Genomic DNA, 19,104 nt, shown 5'->3' on the forward strand with positions numbered 1-19,104 from the left:
TCCCATCATTTTCTGGCAAATAGAGGGAGAAGAAATGGAAATAATGTCAAGATTTTATACTCTTTTTTAAAAAAAAATAAGATTTCTAAGGTATTTTATTTTATCCTCATAAAAATCTAATAAGACAAGTACTACAGATGCCAAGTTTTGGATTTTTTTTTTCAGGTAAAAGGAAACTGAGACTCAGAAAGTTTAAGTGATTTGCATATAGTTATATAGTTGACTACTTGTAGTATATAGTACATAGTTGACTAGAGGTAGAGGGGGATTTAGATCTCTCTTTGCTACTTACTATATACTGCATTCCATTTGCAAAACTGCCCTAGAAAAATACATTATTTTACTTTGATGGGTACCTTTGGATTGTTAGTGTCTTTATCAAGATTTTCTATCATTGAGCTCAAAGACTATTGTAAACAGTGACTGCAGCCATGAAATTAAAAGATGCTTGTTCTTGAAAAGAAAGCTATGACAAATCCAAATAGCTATTGTAAAACAGAGATAGCACCTTGCTGATAAAAATCCAAAATGCCAAAGTTATGTTCTTTCCAGTAGTAATATTTGGCTGTAAGAGTTGGGCTACAAAGAAAACAGAGTACCACAAAACAGATACTTTCTAATTGTGGTGCTGGAGAAGCCTTTTGGGAATTCCTTGGACAGCAAGAAGATCAAATTGATCCATACTTTAAAAGAAATTAATTTAGACTATTCTTTGGAAGGACAAATACTGAAGCTAAGGCTTAAATACTTGGACCACATAATAAGAAGACAGGACTCACTGAAAAAGATCCTGATGGGTCAATTCGAATAGATTTGTAATGGAGAGAACCATCTACATCCAGAAAGAGGTCGGTGGAGACTGAATGTGGATCACAACATAGCTTTGTTTAACCTTTTTTGTTGCTGTTTGCTTGCTTTTTTTCCTTTCTCATTTTTCCCTTTTTGATCTGATTTTTCTTTTACAGCATAATAAATGTAGAAATATGTATAGAAGAATTGCACGTGTTTAACCTATATTGGATTACCTGCTGTCTAGTGGAGGGGGGAAAGTAGGGAGAAGGAAGGGAAAAAAAATTTGGAATACAAGGTTTTCCAAGAGTGAATACAAAGAATGAATCTTTGAATATATTTTGAAAATAAAAACTTATTATAAAAAAAAGAAAGACTAAGATCCCAATATTGGGAAAGAATGAAGGCAAAGGCATAAAGAGGCAGCAGAGAATAAGATGGATAGATAATGTCATAGAAGCAATGAACTCTTGAAAACTTGGACAGACTTCAAGAGATGGACTTGGTGTGCTATAATCATGAAGAGCCGAACATGATGGAATAATTGAACAAGAAGAAATTCTGTCATTTTTATTATATTGGAAAAGTCCAACAATGAGTACTGAATATTCTACACCTGTGATACAATATAATATGGCAAATATTTATTAAATACCATTATGTGCCAGATACTATATTGTGTTGGAAATACAATTAAGAAAAAAGAAAGGTCCTGCCTTCAAGGAGTTTACAATCTAATGGGGGAAGGCAATAATACACAAAGGGAAGCTAAAAGAAGAACAGGGGAAGCTCCACAGGGTAGGTAGAGATGGGCATGATGAAGATGATGGCAGAACTGAAATCAAGCAGGGCAACTGGTGGCAAATGAAGAGAAGACTTTCATTATAAAGTAAGGTCGTGGGAAGCATTTTTTTAAAGTACCCTCTCTATCCCTACAATCTGAGAGGAAGAAACAACTAAAGGTACTGAAAAATTATGAATAAGTATAACTTATTTTTAAACTATCAAATCTTAATAGCTATTTATGGTATTCTCCTTTCTTTTCTTTTTTTTTGCTGAGGCAATTGGGGTTAAATGACTTGCCCAGGGTCACACAGCTAGGAAGTATTGTGTCTGAGACCAGATTTGAACTCAGATCCTCCTGGCTTCAGGGCTGGTATTCTATCCACTGCACCACCTAGCTGCCCATTGTTCTCATTTCTTTAAGGAGCACTTTGTAACTGAATATATACAACTATTATTTTTGCTCCTATGCATTGTTAAGATGATGGAGATGGAGAAAATCACAGAAAAGTGCTGAATGAATCCACTAAAATTTATGCTACATAATCTCAACTGGACCCTCACTTCCACAAGGCAATCCTTTTAAACTTCCCTAACCTGGTCATTATCCCATTCAGCACAGCCAAACCTTTTCATCCCTCTCCAAACCTTCTACAGCTCCTCTCCCCCAGTCTCTTTGTTGAGAACCCTATTTTATAGAGTTAAATATTTCATATTTAACTGAAGAAAATTGAGACCATTCTCTGAGAGCTCCCTCTTCTCTCTTCTAAGTCATTTTACATTACCCTGGTATCTTCTCCCATTCTCCATCCCTATTTTACATGACAAGAAGGCCCTTGTCCTTGCCAAGGAACTTAAACATGCACAAGTGATCCCATTCTATCACATCTCCTCTAACACATGATTCCTCTATCATTCCTACTCTCTCACTAAACTTCCATCTCTCCCTATCCATTGGTTGTTTCCCTTGTTGCTTACAAAACCTACGCATGTCTCTTGAATCTTCAAAAACCCTTCGCTTGATCCTTCCATCCTTTCTAACTCTTGTCCCATTTCTCTTCTGCCTTTGATGGCTAAACTCCTTGATGAGGGCCTCAATTTCCTTTCCTCTGCCTTCTTAACTCTACAGTCTGGCTTCCAATCTCATCAATCAGCCAGAACTTCCCTCTCCAAAGTCACCAGGGATCTCTTAGTTGCCAAACCCAATGGCTTTTTCTCAATCCTCATTTTTTAGCCCTCTCTGAAGGTCTCTCTCTTCTCCTTGATACTCTAGGTTTTCATACACCAGCTTCTCTTGGGACTCCCCCCTATCTGACCACTCCTCAGGACCATCCGGGTCACACTTGTTAACCATGGGGGGCTACACAGGGCTCTAGCCTAGATCCTCTTCTCTTCTCCCTTTCTTCTACTTGGTGATCTCATCAGCTCCCAAGCATTCAATTATCATCTCTATGCTGATGATTCTCACATCTCCTTAACCTACCCTGACCTTCATTCTCACATATCCAATTGCCTGTCAGATGTGACAAAATGAAAACATTCTAAATTCAGCATGTCTAAAACTGAAACCGTTATCTTTTGCCCTATATCTTCCCCCTACCACTTACCTTCCCTATTATTGTTGAAGGCACCACCTCCCTCCTAGTCACCCAGGATCACAATCAAGCTCTCATTCTCACCTCTATCACCTCCCACATTCAGTCAGTGGTGAAGTCCTTCCAGTTGTACTTTTATAACATGTCTTAGATATACCCCCTTCTTTCTTCTGAGATTGCCACCATCCTGGTGCAAGAAATCAATCATCTCAATCTTGGACTATTCCAAGTGACTAGGTAGTTTTCTGTCTGCCACAAGTCTCTCTCCACTCCAGTCCCTCCTACATTCAACTTTCTTTTTTTATTATTATTATTATAGCTTTTTATTTACAAGATATATGCACAGGTAAATTTTCAGCATTGACAATTGCAAAACCTTTTGTTCCAATTTTTCTCCTACTTCCCCCATCCCCTCCCCCAGATGGCAGGATGACCAATACACTACATTCAACTGTCAGAACTCTTCAACCTCCACCCCCTGATTCATTCAGTAGACTACAGTGTCATCCTATCAAATCTATAATCAAACATAAAAAATCTCCCTTCAGAATTCAAGTCTTTCATAATCCAACCCTTTCCAACCTTCTTTATATCTTATCCGCAAGTACTCTTCAATCCAGTTACATGGCCTCTTTGATGCTCCTTTAACAAGATGAACAAGATGCTCCTTGAACATTTACTAATTGCAAGCATTCTCACTGGCTGTCTCTCATGCATGAAATGCTCTCGATTCTTTCTCTACCTCGCTGGCTTCCTTCAATAAAATCCCTTTTGGACCTGTATGTGCACAAATGTTTGTGGCAGCCCTTTTTGTAGTGGCTAAAAACTGGAAACTGAATGGATGTCCATCAGTTGGAGAATGGCTGAATAAATTGTGGTATATGAAAATTATGGAATATTACTGTTCTGGAAGAAATGACCAACAGGATAATTTCAGAAAGGCCTGGAGAGACTTACACGAACTGATGCTGAGTGAAATGAGCAGGACCAGGAGATCATTATATACTTCAACAACAATACTATATGATGACCAGTTCTGATGGACCAGGCCATCCTCAGCAACGAGATCAACCAAATCATTTCTAATAGCAGTAATGAACTGAACTAGCTATGCCCAGAAAAAGAACTCTGGGAGATGACTAAAAACCATTACATTGAATTCCCAATCCCTATATTTATGCACACCTGCATTTTTGATTTCCTTCACAAGCTAATTGTACAATATTTCAGAGTCTGATTCTTTTTGTACAGCAAAATAATGTTTTGGTCAGGTATACTTATTGTGTATCTAATTTATATTTTAATATATTTAACATCTACTGGTCATCCTGCCATCTAGGGGAGGGGGTGGGGGGGTAAGAGGTGAAAAATTGGAACAAGAGGTTTGGCAATTGTTAATGCTGTAAAGTTACCCATGTATATATCCTGTAAATAAAAGGCTATTAAATAAAAAAATATAAAATAAAAATAAAATCCCTTTCGCAGGAAGTTTTTCCCAATCCCTCTTAATTCTAGTGCCTTTCCTTGTTGGATTATCCCTAATATATCCTGAATATAGGTTGTTTGTTCAGTAATTGACATGCTGCCTCTCCCAGTAGAATGTGAACTCCTTAAGGGAAGAAACTATCTTTTACTTTTCTTTGCATCTCTAGTGTTTTTCATAGTGTCCAGAACATAGTAGGAGCTTAATGTTTACTGACTGACAAACTATACAAGTATTTTGTGCAAACTGTAGATTGAAGTGGGATTTCCCTTTCTATTGTTGGCTCTTAGATTTCGTTATTATTTAGAAATGGTGTTTTATTCCTGAATGACTAATATATTAATATTAACACATTCACATGAATATTAACATATATTCCTACTCCATCAAAACCGTCCCACCCCAGTGATTCTGAACCCCTCTGGTCACCATTGTTCAAATTCCATTCTCCATCCTTCACTAACTACTCCTTTATTCTCTTCCTCTTCAACTTAATCCTCCCTAACCTCTTAGTTTAAGCTACCCAATTACACTGTGCTCTCTGGAATACCTGATCCATAGTTAATCAACTGGATATCATCTACAACCTCTTCTATTTTCATTCGCTCTATCTTCTTGTACTTGACCTGGCTCTCTCCTGATGACAGAGCTTTCCTGTTCCCAGTATTAGTTGCATTTTTATTTTCATTTAAACTCACTGGTTGTGGTAGGGGAATTTTAATAGTCCTTGTTCCTCATTGCTACTTCCAGGTTCTTTCTCTACCACTATCATATCATATCTCTCTTCCTTTGAAGTTCCACATTTATCACCAGCCTAAATTCTGATAACCATTGTTATCTAAAGGTCTCCAAGACACTCTCCTTTCTTCTGAGATGACTTCAGTGCTTGACTCTCATTCTTTCTCTTCTGTCCAACTCCAGCCCTGATACTAGGGAACTAAAACATTTGGATCAACACTTCCTCAAATATTCTAACATCACAATTCCCCAACTTAGTTATTTTCTATGACCTCTTCCCTACCAACACAGTTATATACATTTTCCCATCACTCAAAAGTGTTCTAAATCCACATTCAAGAACTCTGAAAATTCTTTATCTGATTATTAGCTGTTGTCATTCTACCTTCCTTTCTCCTCTGCTCTGCAAATTCCAACCTGCTTCCTTGGTTCTCACTGCAGTCTCCAGTTGCTTCAGTCCCCCAGTTCTTTCCCAGGCCATTAACTCTGCACTGGCTACACTCTTCCTTTCCTCATCTTGATTCCTTGGTGAATCAGTTTAACTCTCTACTGTCTCATCAAGAATCTTACAAACCTTGAATTTTTCCAGCATTTACTGACTTCATTCCTATGCACATGCTTCGGAACAAAGGTAGAGAAAAATCACAAAACTGTGCAGAATATGGAGATACCAAAGAAAGAGGGGCTTATAGCTTTAAGATCATTTACAGGTTTTATTAGGGTTAATTAGGTTAACTGGGTTGCTTAGGGGCAACCTTGTCTCCTAAGACATCAGTTGTCCTGGATAATAGGACAAAGTCACACCAAAGATCTTCAAGTCAACCTAGGTTAGGTATTAAACAGAAACAAAACAAAGGCATGGGGCCAGGATAGCTCAGGGTCACATACAAGTTTTCCTGTGGGATAGCTGGAGCTTCTTTTGCATTTTATATTTATTCAAAGTATCTTATATTTTTCTGTGAAGTCACGGGTCATGTTCTCATTCCAGCCTATCCCTGTACAAATGAGTCCACAAGTTTATATTACAGCTGGGTCCTAACTGGAGGAGGATAATCCTTTCATAATAGTTCACTATCACATCACCACAGTTACTTGAGAAAACCATCTATTACCAGGTGCCTCCACTTCCTTTCCTTTCACCATCTTTTTAACTCTCTAATTTAGCTTCCAACCTCATTTAACTGAATGTTCTCCCTAAAGTTGTCTAATCTAGTGGTCTTTGTCAGCCTTTGTCCTCCCTGACCTCTCTGCAGCCTCCTTCTCTGCACTCTCTTCTCATTAGGTACCTGGGGTGCCTCTCTTCTTCTTCCTCCTCCCTTTGGGTCGACTTCCTTGTTTCCTGGGCTGCATTTTCACCTAGCTCATGCCTGCTCCAAGAGGGGAGCTCCCGGGGTCCCCCCTTCCATTGTCACTCAGTGATCTCCTTGTCTCCCATAGGTTCCCTTCTCATCTCTAGGCAGACAAGTCCCAGTGTGCCTATCCAGTTTTAACCTGTCTCCCGGATCCCTCAAATGAAACGTCCTATGGACATCTTACATTCATCATGCCTTTAACTGAACTCATTCTCTTTTGCCCCAAATCTTCACCTATTCTTAACTCTGTTACTTAGTGAGGATATTATCATCCTCTCAGGTATCCAGGTTCTCAACCTTGATGTCATTCTTGACTCCTTCACCTCTCTTAATCCTTTTTCTCCAATCTGTTGTCAAGTCTAGTCAATTCTACCTTCACAGCATGGGCCCCTTTCTTTATTTTAATATTGCAATCACCCTAGTACAGACCGTCATCACCTCACTCCTGGACTATTTCAATAGGCTTTTAATTAGTCTCCCTGTCTCAAAGTTCTCTCCACTCATCTTTAAATTATCTTTACTCAAGTTCAGGTCTAAATCATGTTACTCCTTTGTTAAATTATCTTCAATGGCTCCCTATAACCTCCAAGATCAAATATAAAATCCTTTTTTTGGCATTGAAAGTTATATATAACCTGGTCCTCTCTTACCTTTCCAGTCTTATTAAACCTGTTGCTGTTCAGTAGTTTTTCAGCTGTGTCCATCTCTTTGTGATCCTGCCTAGGGTTTTCCTGACAACAATACAAAAATGGTTTGCCATTTCCTTTTCCAGTGAATTTAAGACAGACATTAAGTTACTTGCCTAGGATCACACAACTGAAGTTAGTTCTTACTGACTCCAGGCCCAGGGCCAATTCCCTCAGCCACCAAGCTGCATCTTAAAACCTTATTAAACCCACTGCACCATAAATACTTTGTGATCCACTTGACCACCCTCTGCTGTTTCTTATATAAGACATGAATGTCTTTTAGTTGCTATCCCCCCAAGCCTGGAATTCTCTTCTTCCTCATCTCCATCTCTGACTTCTCTATCTTCCTTCAAGTCCCAGTAGAAATCCTAGCTTCTGCAAGAAATCTTCCCTGATCCCTCTTAATACTAGTGCCTTTCCTCATTTATTACCTCCAATGTGTTTCCTATGTATCTAGTTTGTACATAGTTGTTTGCATTTTATCTTTATCAGACTGTGAGCTCCTTGAGGACAGGTACTATTTTTTTTTTTTATCTTTCTTTGTATCTCTCGTACTTAACCCAGTGCCTGGCACATAGTAAGTGCCTAGTAAATGCTAGTTGACTGGCAGTATCCAGCAGTGATATCTGGTAGGGATGAGACTAGCAAGAAGCAGGTACAGATGAATTAAGCACTATAACCAATATTGTGTCAAAAAGAGGGGTTATTCCTCCTTACATGTTCCTCTACCTATTTCTCTTCTTCTCACAATGATGTATGTATTTGTGGAAGAGACCATCCCAAGTTTATGAAGAAAAGATTTTGTTGCTCCATCTCCCTATGACATTTCGTTAAAGGTTTTTGCTTTGAAATGTTTTTGTCTTCTAACTATTAGAGGGAGAATCATGGTTTCATGTACTATATAAAGTACCTTAAACCACAAGTAGCCATTCTCTGGAACGTGCCCTTGCAACCTGGGGGAGAAGGTACCACTAAGGTGCAACATAAGTCTTTAAATGTTCATCGAACAATTCCAACTCTTTTTTCGGAATAGCTAGAGCACTTCACAGGCTTTCTTACCAGGAAATTAGCAAGCTTATTATCTCCGAACAGTAACTTCAAATCTAAATTTTTCCAGAGACTTTTTCTTGATTTTCTCAGTAAGTGGATATATAAAAGGATTGATTAATGAATTCTGTTTAAATTGCTCTGTTAATTTATGTTGTGAATCTTAGAATTTTCACACTGATTTTGTGCAGAAAAAAACCAACAACATCCTATGTAGTTCAAGCACCATGTTCCTTCTTCAGGAAGGTTTTCCTCATCTACTTAATAGTGCCTTCCCCTTTAAGGTTACCTTGTATTTAGTTTGTATATACTTGAGTACACCTGTAGCTAGTATAGAGGCACTAGTCTCTCCCATAGAGGACTAGCAATTCATACCATCTGTCCTGCATCCTTCCATTGCAGTTTGTGAAAGTTCATTGGAAGGGAGGCTAACATCTAAAATAGGGAGATTAAGATCATTCTTGCATTCATTAGCTTGCCTACAAACTCCAGTCCTAGCATCCCAGAGGCTATGTTAATTACAGTAAAAGTTATGGTTCTTGTTGGGTCTCCCTAAGGGGAAAAAGGGAAAGAGATACCCCCTGTACTGTGTATGTCAGGTATGAGATGGGATTATTTTCCTACACAACAATCAATCTTAAACCTAGGAGAATCACAACACACATTAAGAAAAAGATTTAAGCTGGAGTTAACTATTGATTAGAGAAATAGAAATTAAGATAACTCTTATATACCACTTCACACTTCTCAGATTGGCTAGGATGACAGGAAAAGCTAATGATAAATATTGGAAGGGATGTGGAAAAACTGAGACACTAATGCATTGTTGTGAAATGATCCAATCATTCTGGAGAGCAATTTGGAACTATGCCTAAAGGGCTATCAAACTGTGCAGACCCTTTGATTCCAGCAGTGTTTCTTCTGGGTCTGTATCCCAAAGAGATCATAAAAAATGGAAAAGGGCTCACCTGTGCAAAAATGTTTTCAGAGGTTCTTTTAGTAGTCACAAGAAACTGGAAACTGAGTGAATGCCCACCAAATCAAGAATGGCTGAATAAGTTATGGTATATGAATGTAATGTAATATTATTGCTCTATAAGAAATGAAGAGCAGGCTGATTTCAGATAAGCCTGGAAAGATTTACATGAACTGATGCTGAATGAAGTGCAAAGAACCAAAAGAATTTTGTGCACAGTAATAAGATTATGTGATGATCAGCTGTGATGGACTTGGCTCTTTTCAACAATGAGATGATTTTCAAGGCAGTCCAATAGACTTGTTATGGAAAATGCCATCTGCATCCAGAGACAGTACTATGGACACTGAAATGTGGATCAAAAGCATACTATTTTCACTTTTTTGTTTGTTTGTTCTTTCTCTCTCATGGTTTTTCCCTTTGGGTCTGATTTTTCTAGCACAACCATGACAAATTATAGAAAAAATTTTATTTAACTTAAAAAGAATTAAAAGAATTTTTAAAAATTGCACATATCAGATTGCTTGCTGTTTTGGTGAGGTGGGGAAGAAAAGGAGAGAGGAAATTTTACAAAAATGAATGTTTAAAACTATCTATGTATATTTATAAAAATAAAGTACTATTAAAGATTTAAATCAGATTCAGCAAATTAATTTATCACTGTGGTTTTCATCTGCAATGAAGCTATTGCTTTCAGAAAAACAGAAATATTAAATACATCATCAAAATATAAAACATTGGGGACAAAGTCTGCCTAAGAACATATATGGCATAGAACATTGCAGTGACTGAAAAAAGTCTGAAAAAAGACTGAGATGTTATATCCAAGCAGGAAGTATTAATTAGAAAGAAATCCCAGGGAATCCCTGGACCACAGGTTAGTGAAGGAATAGTTTTACCGGCAGCCCGGTTGCCCGAATGAGGAAGGAGAGGATCATAGGCCTTAGCTGTGTGCCTCTGATCTCAGGAACACAGCAATGACAACTCTAGCTTTTCATTCAATATAGAAGCCTGCAGTGCAATAATCAGGGCAGGAATCCCAGACCAAAGGAGAGTTTGTAATCAAGTTACTCTCAAACTAAAGAGTCTCCCAGAGGCATTTTAATAGTGATGGAGTCCAGTGGCAATCTACTGAAACTCTCAATCAAAGACAAAATGACAAACCCAAAGCTGGATTATTAACTTGCAGCTCTCAAACTAAGAGGGCATGGAATAGATCTCATACCAGTTTGGAAGAACTGAAAATTTGCAGGCCTCCACACTGAGATGTGAAAGCAGCAGAAGGACATAAGATGAATGCTTAGGCCAAAGACACTCTCAACCCCCCAACACTTATATTAAATTCAAAGTCAAGAAGAAGGCTGGCAAAAAAGCAAACATAAAGAACTTGGCCATAAAAAGCTCCTGTGGTAACAGGAAAGCCCAAGACATGAACACAAAAGAGGGAAATAACTCAAGAACATTTATAAGCAAACATACCAAATAAAATGCAGTTTGAAAACAAGTTCAATAAGAATTCCTAAAGAGATTGGTTTTTTTAAAGCTAAAAAATGATTTAGAAAGCTGAAAAAACAGAGAAAAAAAAGAGAACTGGGGAAAAAAGATATGAAAAGAAAATTAAGTCTAGAAAAAAGAGGTATAAAACCTTACTAAAGAAAAATTGAAAATTGGAATTGGTCAAATGAAAACTAAAGGATTCATTAGACATCAAGAAATAATAAACAAAGTCAAAAGACTGAGAAAAATAATAATGGAAAGAGAAAAGAATATACTTATCCTCAGTTGTTTATGGTATCTTCACCAAAAAATGAACATAAATTAAGGGGATTAAAAACCTTACAAACAAATGCAGAAAAACATAAATATTAAATTCATCCTTTACTGGCTATAATGCAATTAATACTACATTCAATAAAGGGCCTTTGAAACAAAGATTAAAATTCATTGGAAACTAAATAATTTAATCCTAAAGAATAGGTGCCAAACCATAGAAAGAACAGATAATTTCACTACAAGTAATTACAATAATGAGACAACATACCAAAATTTGTGGGATACAGATAAAGAAATCCTTAGGGAAAATTTATATCTCCAAACTCAAAGAGTAAAACAATGAACTGGATGTTCTTTTAAGAACTAGAAAACCAAGAGATCCAAAACTTCTAAAAAAAGTTATCAAACTATGCATACCCTTTGATCCAGCAGTGTTACTATTGGGCTTGTATCCCAAAAAGATCTTACAGGAGGGAAAGGGACCCACACGTGCAAAAATGTTTGTGGCAGCCTTTTGTAGTGGCAAGAAACTGGAAACTGAGTGGATGCCCATCAACTGGAGAATGGCTGAATAAATTATGGGATATAAATGTCAGAGAATATTATTGTTGTGTAAAAAACAACCAGCAGGATGATTCCAGAGAGGCCTGGACAGACTTACATGAACTGATACTGAGTGAAATGAGCAGGACCAGGAGATCAGTATACAAGGAAACAACAAGACTATAGAACGGTTAATTCTGATGAACATGGCTCTCTTCAACAATGAGATGATTCAAAGCAGTTCCAGTTGTTCAGTGATTTAGAGAGCCATCTACACCCAGAAAGAGGACTGTGGTAAGAGAGTGTGGACCACAACATAGTATTTTCACTCTTTCTGTTGATGTTTGCTTGCTGTTATGGGCCAGAACTCTGAAACAAGGATTCTTACTAGTTTAGCATAGTGACTAATAGTTCTCTAGTTTAGTACGTGTACTTAGTATTAATATAGTTCCATAAGATTCACACCTATGATAATGGAGTCAAATCTAGCAAGGACTAGACGAGATTCATTCCACCTTCAATCAGGTTCCTGGTGGCTCTCCTAGGGGATTGAGAGGCTAGGAGATAGAGCCAGAAAGGACAAGTGGAGTGGAGGCGGGAGCTCAGAGCCAAGGAGAGAGATTCATTCCATCTTTGGTCAGGCTCTTGGTGGCTCTCCTGGGGAATTGATAGGCTCAGAGACAGACTGAGTCAGAGCCAGAGAAGACAAACAGACTGGTGGCAGGAACTCAAGCTCTCTGAGCTAAGGAGAGACAGATTCATTTCCATTGTCCACCTTTGTGATGGCTGGAGGCTGAAGCACAAACCCTCTGACTCAGAGAGATTCAATTCCATCTTCATCAGCCTGTTCTCCTGCTCCCCCCACTGAGACCAAGGCCCATCTGAAAGGTTCTCCAGAAAGCTAACCAGCCTCAGGCAAGGAGACAATAAAGAATTTGGACTTGAACACTTGGCTATTCTTGTGGTGATTATTGAACTGAAAGGAAGGCTGCTCCAAGACCTCCAAGAAAACCATGAAGAACATTTTGTTTTCTTCCTCAGTTTTTTTTTTTCCTTCTTGATCTGATTTTTCTTGTGCAGCAAGAAAGCTATATAAATATGTATACATATATTGGATTTGACATATATTTTAACATATTTAACACATATTGGATTACCTGCTATCTAGGGAAGCAGGGGAAAATTTAGAACAGAAAGTTTTGCAAGGATCAACGTTGAAAAATTACCCATGCATATGTTTTGTAAATAAAAAGCTTTAATAAAAAAAAAAGTCACCAAAAAAAGACAAAATCTTAGCAGTAAGTTTTTTTTTTTTTATTGATACAGGTTTCATTTCTAAAATATATAGAGAACTGAGTCAAATCTATATGAATGTCATTGCTCAATTGATAAGTTCCAAAGGGTATGAATAAAAAGTTCTCAGAAGAAGAAATCCAGGTTATCACAGACTATAGAAAAAACTGCTCTAAAGCATTAATAATTAAAGAAAAGCAAATTAAAACAATTTTGAGGTACCTAGCTACTATTTCACATCCATCAGATTGGCTAAGTTGACAAAAATGGAAAACGATAAATGCTATAGGGGCTGTGGGAAAACAGGTACACTAATGCATTGTGATAGAGCTGTGAATTGGTTCAAGCATTGTGGAAATCAATTTGCAACTATGCTCAAAAAGGCATTAACTGTATATACCCTTTGATCCAGCATTACCATGACTAGTTCTGTACTACAAAGGGATCAAAGAAGGAGGAAAAGAATCCATATGAGCAAAAATATTTATAGCAACTCTTTTTTTGGTGGCAAAGAATTGGAAATGGAGGGGATGCCCATCAACTGAGAATGACTTAACAAATTGTGGCATATCAATATAACTGTGCTGTTGTGCTTTCTTTTTTTTGTTTTTGGAGAGAGGAAAGAGGGACATAAAAATTTTGTGTTACTATACATAATTGTAATGAGTTGTTTTTCTTGATTTCTCAATGGGTGGGGGAGGAAAGAGGGAGAGAATTTGAAAATGAAAACAAAATGAAATTGAAATTAAAAAATTAAAAAGAAAAAAGAAGTATTAGTTTTATTTCAATTTTGAAAAAGAGAAAATTTCTCTCAGCAATTAATCTTTGTAAACATGTTATATACAGTTATGTAAAAATCTGACATTCACAATCTATAAGCAACTGACATCAACTTATTAAGAAAAATATCCCTTCATCAAATGATAAATGGTCAATGCTAGTCAACCAATAGTTCATAAAGCCACAATTCATAACCCCAGGGCTGCTTAGTTAATAAGCAACAGCAAAACTAATTAAAAAAATATATAGTCAAAAATGAATATGAATATGAATCTAGGCATAAAACGTCCTAGTCAAGAAATATTTGGAGATGAAAGTCTATACTCAGGTAGGAGTTATTCAAGGGCAAATGGGAAAGGAAAAGGAATAGACTTACCTTTATTTCTCCATAACGGAAGGGATTTTGTACATCTCTGGCCTGAATAGTGCTGTTGCCCTTGACTTGGCCTGCAGTCACCACTCCCTTTATGGTCACCATTGCCACTGTTTCATTGGAAGAGGTCCAGGTAAAGTTGCCACTACCACCTTGTACCTATATGAAACCATATTCAAAAAGTTTATTATCTCAGAAATGAACCTATTTGATGATTAAGGGCAAAATTGGATTAGTGAAATAAAATTAAGAAAATAATTCTTATAGACTTTCAGGAGCTGAGAGATATTAAAGAAATAGCTAGAAGGTGAGAATAATATTTTAGGGGTAAATAATGGCAATATTTACTCTCTCAACTCAAAACAGGCAAAAATATATAAAATAAATAGTTTGACATCTTTACATTTGTAAAGGAGATTTGGGCAGAGAAGAAGAGGCAATGAGATAAGAGAAAACTCATCATCTGTCATAGCTGCCAAGAGCAAAATTAAGTAAGCATCAATTTTAGGAAACTGAAGAAATCAAAAAAATTCTATATCTACTAAGCAATTTCAATAATTCCTATTAATAAAGGAATTAATTTATCCTTTTATAATTTCTTAGCCAATAGTATACAGTACCTGTACTTTGTAACGATAGACCATTTCCATGGGATGGTGAGGAAATGCTAAAAAGGTGGGTGTCAGCTTAATGGGAAAGTAAATCTTCACTTCTTGCTGATGGCTAATTTGATCCTCTAAGTAATGGAGAACATCATTCTACAAGGGGGATGTGGAAAATTACATGAAATCGGTCACTACGACAACAAACTATATACACTAACAGAAACATCAGAAGCAACAGATACATGTGGGGTCAAAAGCTCAAAATACATACATCAATTTTGCAATTCATGATGTGAAACTAATCAGGAAAATTCAGTTGACAAGGGGAAATTATTTATTACGGTCCATGCATGGGTATTGTTAACAATCTGCCTATCACCTAGGTAGGTGCTAAGGTCAATTGTTTCCATGCTTTGGATGGGTGGGAAAAAAGTGGTATCAACATGAAAATTCACAAATTTTAAAACTACAGAATTCTTAAAAATCATTAATTTAAACTTTTTGTATTCTTTTGTTTCAGTGTCCTGGGGCAAAGTCCAGGTTGTCCTGTCCTACATAACAAATTGCATGTCCCTATTTTTACTGGGTTATAAATCTCCTTAAGAGCATGGATCAAGCAGATCTTGTTTGATTTTTTTGTACTTCTCTGTACACATTAGGCACTTTAAAATATTGCTGAATAACATTTAAAAAGTAATTTCAGGAAAGTCATTTGGCTAAGGAAAAAACAAAAATATTTCTTATTAATTTAAAAAAATTCAGCTACTACAGTTCTAGACTCAGGTAAGGTTAAATAGGTACCTAGTGAAATTTCTTTTTTGAGTTAGAGGAAATGAAAATTAATGCCTACTGAAAAACTAAAGCCCAAAGAAAAAGATACTGCTACATTAGTAAGATTGCAGTAGCAAGTGTGATATTTTCATTATTGTTGCATTCTAAATCATTTGGCAACTAAATCAACATCTCAAATCTTTCTTCTGTATTTGTAGAACTTTAGAATTAAATACCCAATTTTACTGACCTCAATTAGCCATCTGTGGCATGAAGTCTCTTGTTCACTTAAAAAAATTTTTTTTGAATAGTAGATATATGAATAAGAGCCAATAGCGGCAGTGGTAGGATGAATAGAATGTCAGTCTTGGAGATAGTAAGATCGGGGTTTGAGTTTCTTTTTCTGGGACAAATATGTGACTATGGGCAACCTCTGAGTTTTCTGGGTGTCTCTCTATAGATTATGGATGTAACAGCTGGTTGATAATGGATAGAGTCATGGACTTGAGGTCAAGGCGATCTGAAATCAAATCTTACCTCAGATACTTGCTGGCTACATGACTCTGGGAAACTCATTTACCCTTTCAAAGCCTCCATTTCCTCATTGTAAAAAGAGGATAACAATAACACCTATGTTGGAAAGTTGTTGTGAGGCTCAAATGAGGTAACATGTAAAATGCTCTGTAAACTTTAATGTACTACACAAATGTGAACAATTATTATAAATAGCAGATTGCATTGATGAAGAGCTTCCTTATGGGGGTTCCCTATGAACCAATGAAAGTATGTATCTTTATTTAAAAAAAAAAACAGAAATAATCTTAACTGAACTTTTAGATGATTAAAGATTAAGGTTTCCCAAGATAGCTAATCAGATAATTATGCATTTTATTTTTCTTATTATTAGGTTTTAATGAATACAAACAAGGTGATTATAATAAGCAGTTAAGCACTTTAACTGGAATTAGTCTGGTTCTTTAGTAAGACAAAAAGCAAACTACAGTAAGAATAACCTTAAAAGAAACCAAGTTGGGATAGAGACAATATGGTCAGTGAAGGGGTTTGAAAAAACAACTGCATCTGGAATCAGAGGATTTGGTCAAATCACAGTTCTATTAGAGCAAGCCTGGATCACAAAGATAGTTTATATCTATATAAAATGAGTGTATTGGAATTACCTCTAAGCTCAACTTCCAATACTAAATCCATGATCACTATGACTCTCTCCTATTCTGTAACCTCTAGGATTCAATAAGACCTTATTTGAGGGGCAGCTAGGTGGCGCAGTGGATAGAGTACCAGCCCTGAAGTCAGGAGGAGGACCTAAATTCAAATCTGGTCTCAGAAACTTGAGAATGCTTAGCTGTGTGACCATGGGCAACTCACTTAAACCTAATTGCCTCAAAAAAAAAAATAAATAAATAAAACCTACTTTGATCATTTCCAAGGTATTGTGCTTCAATAGTTCAGCAATAAAAATGGCAATATTATATTATATACATTATACTTTGTATAAAATATGTAATATTATAATCATTTTTATATAGCACTTTAAAGTTGATAAGAACTTTAGGACAGATGATGCATATCTACTACAGGCTAATAATATGCCTCTGATTGGAAAAGATGGACATTGGAGGGCTTCTCCCAGATGCTCCATTTCTGCAAGTATTCCAGTGCAGCCATCTCATCATCTCCCAATCAGCTGCAGGATATCATCATACTCCCACACCAGAAAACCTCTCTTTTAAGTTTATTTTTATGTGTTTTAATATTGTCTTCTTCAGTTAGACTGTGAGGTCCTTAAGGGCAGGGACTATCTTTTGTTTGATGCATAGAAGGTACATAATATTATTGATTTACTGACATGCCAAAACGAAATTGAATGTGCAGTCTATTGCAATTAAAAGAGTATTAGACTCAGGAGGGAACTGAGTTTAAATTCCATTTTGAAATTTAATAGTTTTGTGACCATGGACAAGTCCCTCTACTTCTTTTAGCTTGGATTTCCTAATCTGTAAAATGGGAACAATCTATTCTTGAAGTTCCCACTTCATGGGGCTGAGATGAGATAATATAAAATGCTTTGCACTATGCAAATGTCAGCTATTATTACTACACAAGCAATCTTTTGATTCCTACCTGATAAATGATTGAAGTCAGAGTAGCTTTTATTACTGTGACACCATCTTTAAGAATTCTGACTACATGATAAGAGCCATTGATGGTAGATATCTCTTCTTCAAAGAACTCCTTTGGAAACTGATGCATCATCCTGAGATTCTGAAAATCAGCCCATAGCAAACATAGATTTGCAGAGAGGCTCCCTTCCCAGAACCCTCTTAATCCCAAAGTGTCTGGGGAAAAAAGGTTTTTGTGCATTCATGGGGACAAAGAAACCACTTCAAGATTCTTTAGATGCTAATATTTTTTAAAATTTCTGGTATTTCAAGTAGCTTAGAACAACTTACAGGTATATCTGAAACACTAAATTGTTCTAAAGAGGGATAAAAAACAAACTGATGACACCACCAGTGTAATCTGGTCCATTTTGCAAATTGTCAGTCCAAGTTCTACTAACAAATAGATATGTGACCCTGGGAAGGTAACGATAAACAGGTTGGATGCTGTGATCTCTCAGGTGCCTTCCAGCTCCGAGGTTCTATGTCATCTATAGCTAACTGGGCACAGAGCTTCCAAATGACTGTGTATATTGCCACTCCTAGGCTAGCCATACCACGGTACCCACCACAGCCCTCTTCGGAGGTACAAGTCAGAAGTTAGACAAAGGAAATCAGACTTCCCAAGTTTCATTAGTGGGGATGCCTATTCTGAAAGTGACTAAACTATATAATTTGACTTCTCAGTCACTATACTTCAAGAATTTGGGTATTTTCAAAATTGAAAACTACCAACTTGCATCACAAAAGGCTGAGCTATTGATAGAAACAATAAATTTAGGAAGAATAGTGATGCAGCTATCCATCAGGAGACCTTTTTCCACCTTATCTCACTCAGGTAATGCAGAAAAAGGCTGCCTCACGATCTAGCACTTCACACAGACACACTCACATCAGACACGTAGACTCTGGTGCTACTTTTGTCATACACTTCAACTGTAATGATGTAGGTCTGCTCCACTTCCAGACTCCACCGGTCTCCAGGCTGGACAGTGAAGCCTGTACAAAAACCAAGTAGCAGCATGTTAAGAGTGGGTGTTTTCCGGCCAGGCGATGCCAAACAAAACAATGAGGCCCCACCAACAACTCGGCTTAGTTTTCTACAGTGGAGATGGACTCCAGAGTAGACTCAGATCTCCCTTTCAAACTGTACAGTTGTGGTCAATGTTGCTGAATTTTCAGCTCCAAAGTAGGAGTCACCCTGGTGCTTGTGCAAAAAACAAAACCATGAACTCCACTTGTAGCTCCCACTGGTGATGGATCTGGCCAAGTTTCAGCTCCTGGAGCTGGACCTATTGTTCCACTGGACTCACAGGACACGTGGGGCTTCTTTT

General features: G+C 37.0%; 1 protein-coding gene across 6 annotated transcripts in view; it reads right to left on the reverse strand.

The window, feature by feature from the left end:
* The window catches only part of NUP210L (nucleoporin 210 like), a 140,764-nt gene that overhangs the window by 99,285 nt on the left and 22,375 nt on the right, over positions 1 to 19,104 (reverse strand). For all 6 annotated transcript variants that reach the window (XM_031966622.1, XM_031966619.1, XM_031966618.1 and 3 more), the window contains 4 exons: positions 18,663 to 18,769; positions 17,733 to 17,873; positions 14,835 to 14,972; positions 14,218 to 14,373 (listed from right to left, as the gene is read on the reverse strand). In XM_031966622.1, coding sequence (XP_031822482.1) covers positions 14,218 to 14,373; positions 14,835 to 14,972; positions 17,733 to 17,873; positions 18,663 to 18,769 — 542 coding nt within the window. The remainder of the gene's footprint in view (positions 1 to 14,217; positions 14,374 to 14,834; positions 14,973 to 17,732; positions 17,874 to 18,662; positions 18,770 to 19,104) is intronic.

The sequence above is a fragment of the Sarcophilus harrisii genome, chromosome 4 (genome assembly GCF_902635505.1).
Source record: "Sarcophilus harrisii chromosome 4, mSarHar1.11, whole genome shotgun sequence".
Taxonomy (NCBI): domain Eukaryota; kingdom Metazoa; phylum Chordata; class Mammalia; order Dasyuromorphia; family Dasyuridae; genus Sarcophilus; species Sarcophilus harrisii.